Source organism: Echinops telfairi, unplaced genomic scaffold (assembly GCF_000313985.2).
Source record: "Echinops telfairi isolate 266 unplaced genomic scaffold, ASM31398v2 ScPeMD7_25;HRSCAF=90, whole genome shotgun sequence".
In the NCBI taxonomy this organism is placed as follows: domain Eukaryota; kingdom Metazoa; phylum Chordata; class Mammalia; order Afrosoricida; family Tenrecidae; genus Echinops; species Echinops telfairi.
In genome coordinates this window covers 2,656,214-2,663,462 of record NW_022103922.1, presented here as the reverse complement: position 1 = coordinate 2,663,462, position 7,249 = coordinate 2,656,214, and the positions used below count along the sequence as shown (strand labels likewise).

The 7,249-nt window shown below is 59.2% G+C and overlaps 1 protein-coding gene across 1 annotated transcript in view; it reads right to left on the bottom strand.

Annotated features, from left to right (window-relative positions):
• The window catches only part of VAV2 (vav guanine nucleotide exchange factor 2), a 124,338-nt gene extending 121,029 nt beyond the window's left edge, over positions 1-3,309 (bottom strand). The window contains exons 1-2 of the mRNA XM_045289358.1: positions 3,256-3,309; positions 686-862 (exon numbers count right to left, since the gene is read on the bottom strand). Coding sequence (XP_045145293.1) covers positions 686-862; positions 3,256-3,309 — 231 coding nt within the window. The remainder of the gene's footprint in view (positions 1-685; positions 863-3,255) is intronic.
• Between the last annotated feature and the right edge of the window lie 3,940 nt (positions 3,310-7,249).

Here is a 7,249-nt window from a genome sequence, read left to right as displayed (position 1 = left end):
TGGCAGTGGGAGGGGCTTCGAGGACAAAAAGAACTGGGGCCCCCCGCAGTTGTCTGGGTGACCCTGAGGGTCTGTAGGCAGAACCCCACCACTGGGCCTGTTTGCCTGGCAGGACCGCTCAGCCCACGCCGGGGGAAAGCCCCTCTCGCCTGGCTTCCCTGCCTACCGCCAGGGCCAGGGAACACCTATGGGCACCTCTGCCGGGACTCAGCCCTGCCACTCTCAGCTAGAGGAGGACGCGTGGGCCAGCGCAGCCGTGTAAAGAAATGGGGACAGGACTGACGCGCAGGCACGCCCCAGCCTCGCTGGGGGCCAGGTGAGCCCACCCACCGCGCCCACGGTGGTCCTTTCTTTGGAAAATACCAGGGCTAGAGGTCTCCCCACGGGGGTCGAGCTGTCCTCGCCTGGGAGGATCGCATGTAGCAGCAACAGATGGAAGCCCCCAGCAGCTCCCAGGGGACCCCTCCCCAGGCCTGCAGCCCCCCAGCTTCTGCTTGGTGCAGCTACCTCTGCCATCCGGAGACCCTCACCCACCCGGCAGCATTGCTTATCAGGGGATGCAGGGGCTTCGCCCAGCACAGCCCCCTCGCCCTCCCCAGCCCCTCACCTTAGTGGCTGGTCTCACCCCTCAGAAAAGGACCTCAGTCCACACCACCGTGCTCTGCAGGCCAAGCCGGGAACCCACCCGGAAGGCGAGACCAGCGGAGACCCTGGGAGCCTCCACACCGCCAGTGCAGGCGTTCCTCTGCTGCCGCCAGGTGGGCGCAGAGGGCAAGGCCACCGCCTCGTGATTTTGAAAGGGCTGCCGCTGGAATCGGCGCTTGGGCAGGGAGGAGTGCTGCTCCAGGCGCTGGAGCCATGGCTGGATTTTTGGAGGGGAGGGGGCGGGGGTGTCTGCTCCAAGCCACAGCCCAGAGGAGCCTAGGGAGACCCCTCCCCGAGGGGAGCCGAGGAAACCAGCCGCGTGCCCCAGTGGATGGAATGGGGGGGTCACAGGCAGGCAGCTGGCAGGTAGTAGGGGCATGCCTGGTTCCCTGGAGAACTGGGGCTCCAGTTGACATCCACAGATTGAGGCTGAGCCCTGGTGGATTGCGGCAAGGCTGGAATTCAAATCCACCAGCGGTTCCTTGGGGGGTAAGATGAGACTGTCTGCTCCCATCAAGAGAGACATTCTCGGATCCCACGGGAGCAGTTCTACTGTCCCCTGAGGTCAATGGAGTCAGAATGGACTCAGGGCAGTGGCTCTGTCCTTGGGGATGGTGAAGAGAAGTGGGTGCTATGAAGGGCAGGTGGAGGAGGGAAGCCTACTGGAATGGGGCTTTGGACGAGGGGCCGTTCGTAACCCCAGAGAACCTTTGCCTGGCCAGGCTCACAGACAGCAGGGATCAACGCCAAGTGACCTCTCTCCGTCTGTCTCACCCACCTCCGCCCCCAGCAGTCCACCCGTAGGGGCTTCTCTCTGGGTCTTTCTAACGGCCCTCACCCCACCCCCACCCCATCCCCCATCACTGTGTCCTGTGCAACCAGCGAGGGGCTCCGACAAACTTGACACTGTCACACCCCAGCGCAAACGGAGCCCTGGTGACTCCCACCTCCCCGGAGTGTAGCCCACCCCTTCACCAGCCTCTCCCCTGCCCCCCACCCCCACTCCTAAGGGACACTCCAGGACACAGACACCTTGATTCAGAGAAGCCTAGTGCTCATGGCCTTGGGACCCCAGCCCCTGCCAGTCCGCCTGCCTGGTGCTCCTCCCCAACCCAGAGTACCTGCCCAGCCCGCTTCCTAGCACCACCGGCCTGCTGGGCCTGGCCCTGGATCCGCCATGTTTGTCCTCCAGACCAGGAGAATCCCCAAGCTGGGAGGATGTGGGGACCACACCTGGTGACACTGAGGGGTGACGTGGAAGTGACTAAAATGCGTGTGCAGTGTTGCGGCAGAAATTGAAAATGACTTACTAAAATAGGCACCTGTGGTTAACGGATCCCTGGTGGCACAGTGGGTTGAGCATTGGGCTGCTCACCACAGGGTCGGTGGCTCCACGAGGCTCTTCCTGTAGACCTTGACAGCCTTGGAGACCCTCATGAGCAGTTCTGCTCTGTCCGACGGAGTCCCTGGGAGTCCAAATCGACTCAGAGGTGGGTCTCTCCACTGTTCCCTATAAACAGGCAAAAGCCACAGCAGTGGAGTGGCCCGGAGTGCTTCCAGGATTGCCATCTTTCCGGAAGTCAGCTGCGTGGCTCTCTCCCACAGAGCTGGGGGTGGGTTTGAACCACTGGCCTCGTGGTCCACAGCCCGATGCTCTAAGGCTAAGCACTGCATCCAGGAATCCCTGTGGTTGCCACAGCCGTTAAAGACCTGAGCTGGTTGCATGAGGAAGCGGCTGTGCTCACAGCAGAGGACGCAAGATCATTCTGGAGTGGGAGGTTGAAGGTCGGGCCTCCTCTGCTCGCTGGCCCAGAACCCTCAGCCGTCTTTGCACATACTGCCCTGAGTGGGTAGATGACAGTGGGGAGGGCTCGGGGTCCCATGCAGCAGCATCTAAAATCACACGGGTGCGGCTGACTCAGCAGATACGCACATGCGCACACACCCAGCTGCAGTCCCAGGGCATATTCCTCAGCACCCTCAGAGCCTGCCTGCCCCAAAGTGGCCACTGGGGACCAGGGCTTGTCCTGCAAACCCGGTGGTGTTGGCAGTGGGGGTGGAGAGGGTGGTGGCCAGCCCTCTCTGCAGTCCAGGCCCTACGCTGAGTGTCTCTGCCTCGGAGCTTAACCGGCCTGCCCGAGGCCCCGTGGTGGACAGAGCCAGCATGTGATCCCAGATCTGCCTGCAGCGTCCGGTTCCTGTCACGATCCAGCTGAGTGGTGTTGCTCTTGCCTTGGACGGATGACATGGACAAGGGGCAGCAGTGCAGGACAGTCCCAGTCTGAGGGGCTGGCTTCAGCTGGACTCACCGCTCCGGGATTGGTCTGGACAGAGCTCGTGTTGGGGGTAATGGCCCTCGCTTGAGGGTGGAGAGAGACACACACAGCCATCCAAGCTTCAGCCGGCTCCATTCCACACCATCCTGCTAAAGAGTCACCCACGACCCTACAGCCCCCGTGTTCCTGCTCAGGGCCTCAGCTGGGTCTCCCTAGAGCCCAGGGCATTATCTGTAGTGGCTGTGGTACTTCTCATCAACGTGTCCATGTCCTGTGGGGGCCTCATTTCACCACCAGGAGCCCAGAGACTCGCTTCATGCTGTCCCTCGGAGACCTTCCACAGGAGGCTGGGGACCACGCTGCCTGCCATCGGTGCCGCCTCCTCCATGGCCCCACAGACCCCTCCACCCACCCACCCATGCATCTCTCCACCTACCTCTCCATTTACCTCCTACCCACCCCACTATGCAGCCACCTCCTCACTGCAATCCTCCACCCATCCTCACCCCGCCACCCGTCCCTCAACCCACCCCCTTGCATCCGTCCATCCATCCCTTCTTCCATCTGTCCAACCTTCTACCCACCTGCCATTCACCTATCCCTCCATCCACCTGAACCATCCAGCCTTCGCCCATCCATCCCTCCACCTTCCACTCGCTCTTCATCCATGCACTCAGCAAAAATGGATGGAGCGCAGGCTCTGTTCATGGGGGAGGGGAAGTGAATGCTTTGACTCTTTCCAACACAACTGGACGAAAGAATTCCGCTTATTTAAGCCACATCAACACACACATTTTGCAGATACCGTTTGTGGATACGTCATGCAAATTCAGCTGTCACCATCTCTCAGGAAATCGTAGGTGTGGAAAAAGACCATCTGGTCTATCGTGGAATCAGAGTCCGCCCCACCAGCTCACGGGAGTGGGCTTGCACATTCTGTTAGACAAGGGGAAATACGCGCTGCTCACTGTTGGAGTCGAGTTGATTAGGACTGCAGACTGCACCCCAAATTGTGATCCCTGAAACCTCCCCGCCATGTGGCCATTGTGGATCACCTGCTGTCGTGTGTTTGGGCACGCAGAGCAGTTTCCAACAACGGGCACCTCTGATGCCATGTACGCGGTGCTCCCTCAAGGCCTTGGGGGAAGGAAGCCGGTTTGCAGAACTGAAGGCACTTGTTGGCATGAGTCTGAGTCAGGAAACAGAGGTTTGGGGTTGTCTTGAATGGATTATCTCTTCCAAGATTCTGTGCTGTCATTCCTTACCCCTGTACTTGTGGACATACTTCCTTTGGGGAACTGGGTGGGTTGGTGGGTGGGGTGATTGGTAAATTAAATGGTGGGTAGGTGAGTGGGTAAGTAGAATGGTTGGTGATTTGGTTGGTGGGATAGTTCATGGGTGGGTGGATTGGTGGGTGGGATGCTGGTGAGTGGGTGGCAGTGGCTGAGTGGGTTGGGTTGGTAGATTAGTTGGTGGGTGGGATGATTGGTGGGTGAGTTGTTGGTTAGGTGGGTGGGATGTTTGGGTGGGTGGGGTGGCTGTTGGGGGGTTTGTTGGTGACTGGGTGGTGATGGTGGGTGGGTGAGTTGGGTTGGTTGTGGGGTGGGTGGGATGGTGGGTTGGTGGTGCATGTGGGTGGGTTGGTGGGTGGGTGGGTGAGATGGTGAGTGGGTGGGATGATTGGTGGGTGAGTTGTTGGTTAGGTGGGTGGGATGTTTGGGTGGGTGGGGTGGCTGTTGGGGGGTTTGTTGGTGACTGGGTGGTGATGGTGGGTGGGTGAGTTGGGTTGGTTGTGGGGTGGGTGGGATGGTGGGTTGGTGGTGCATGTGGGTGGGTTGGTGGGTGGGTGGGTGAGATGGTGAGTGGGTGGGTTGATGGGTGGGTGGGTTGGGTTTTTGCTGCTGCCTCCCCCCTTCCCAGTTTCCTCTGTTGTGTTTTCTTCTTGCTATTACCTAAGCGGACGTTTGCAGAGCAGCTTGGTGTCCATTCAGCAGCCCACGTGCATTTTGCTCAGTAACATTGCCACAATCGCCACGGCGTGTGGCCACACTCTTCCTGCTCTGCCCCGTGGCTGCCATCTCCATCCACACTTCCTGTCTCCTGAGCTTCATCCAGGGAAATGCCGACGCCTGGCTGGTTCGGGGAGTGTGTGCCTAGCAGGTGTCATGGTTCATTCACCTCACAGGTCTGTCTAGTGGTCCACTGCAAGTAGAGTCATTGAGGGAGTTCAGGTATAAGCTTGAAAGGTGACAAGCGGCCATGGTCAGAGACTTCCCACCCCCGTTTCATCCGACCTAGGCGCTTGGCCGTGTTTGTGTGGTTTTGAGTTTTGCTCCACATGTCTGTCAGTCTGTACAGGACTGTCTGATGGGATCCCTTTCAGAGCACTTGGTAGTGGCCGCTGCACACCATTGAGGTCTGGCCTCCAGGACCTGTGAGCGAAGGTTCAGAGAGACCATTAGGCCCCTGGACTATTTATTGACGTGAGCCTTTCCTGTTCCTCACTCTTCCTTGCGAGGGAGCCCAGGTGGTGCGGTTTGGTAAATGTCAAGACCACTAACTGCAAGATGGGGACTCAAACCCACCAGGTGCTGCGCAGGAGAAGGATGGGGGCTAGCTGCTCCTGTGGCGATCTACGATGGCCGTTCTCACCACAGCGTCATGATTCAGGGAGAGAAGACCGAAGTTGTCCAGGATTTCATTTGACTTGGCTCCACAGTCCGTGCTCATAGACGCTGCCCTTGCTGCTGCCGCCGCGACCTGGTCCTGACTCACAGTGACCCCGCGTTCGCCGTCCAGCCAAGCACTGTCCGCACGATCGTTGCTATGTTGGAGCCCCTGTTGCAGCCGCTGCGTCCAACATCTCAGCTCACTGGGTCAAGGTCTTCCTCTTGTCCGCTGCCCCTCTATTTTTCCAAACATGGTGTCCATTTCTGAAGACTGGTCTCTCCCGATCCCATGTCCGGCGTCCATGGAATGAGGTCTCGCGTCTAAGCAGCAGCCGTCTGGCTGTACTTTCCAAGAAGGATCTGGCTAGGGGTTTGTTTTGTTTTTCCGACAGCTCGCGGCACTTCCAGTATCCACACACTTCAGCTCTCCTTGTTCAGGGTCCAACACCCCGTGCAGAGGCGGCAGTGGAGAACACCAGGGCTTGAGTCAGGTGGCCCTGAGTCCTCAAAGTGACATCCTTGCTCTCTGATCATTTAAAGAGGTCTTGGGCGGTGAATGTGCGCAGTGCAACGTGTTTGGTTTCTTGCCTGCTGCTTCCAGGAGCGTTGATTGCGGATCCGAGACAAGAGGAAATCCCTGATAACTTCGTCCCCCCCTCCCCGCCCCCATCCCTCCATTTGTGGTTAGCCTATTGGTCCAGTTGTGAGGACCTGGGGTCTCCTTGACGCGGAGCTGTAAGACTATCAGAGTGCGCGACTGTACGTCACGTGGCTCCCGTGCTGCTCTTGTGCCGCACAGGGTGTGCACCCCCACCCCACCCCACCCCATCCCTGAGGAAGTCTGCGTCCTCCGAGCGGCCCTTGGAGCTCCCTCCAGGGACTCCAATGCGATTCCTGTTCCATGTTCTCTGAGTTTGGGGGTGGAGGTGGGGATACATCACTGGCTGAAGTCGTAGCGTGACAAGGGACCTTGTGGTGTTTATCGGCCCATGGCCTCTTTCTCACCCATGTGCAGCTCCAGCCTTGGGCTGCTTGCCACAAGGTCAGTGGTTCAAGCCCGCCAGCTGGTCCACGGGGGACGGTGAGGCCACCTGCCGTCGTGACTCTTGCCGGGGTCGCCAGAGCGGCAGTGGACTCCATGACAATGGGTTTGTGCTTTTTGCTGACGCGCTTTCCGTTTCCCTGGGACTTTCCCACGAGGTCAGCCCTTATGACCATCCAGAGACCTGCAAGGCGATCGATGAAGATGAGCCCTTTGGAGTCCCCTCCCCACACCCCAAACACGCCTATCACCTTCGGAGCTGACCTCTCTGCCCTGAGTTTCTCTGGCCTCGTAAATGTCCCTCCCCCCACCCCCAGGCCTCTGTTTTGATGAGGCCTTTCTAAAAGACTTAGACCAACATGTTGCTGAGAGAACCTGCCTGTGGCCATCCACCCGAGGCAGGGAGGTGTTGGGGCAGGTCTGGTTTGGAGGAAGGGCACCGTGCGCCTGTGACTAGGAACCCCGGTGCCAGTGCTTGGCGACTTGCCCGGAATCACGGATTACACACGAACGGACAATTGGCTGGACCGCCAACGGGAAGCCGCCCACATCTGTGCCCGTTCCAGAGAGAGGGAACCTAACAAGGCGCAGGCATGATCGGAGAGCACCGTTGATGT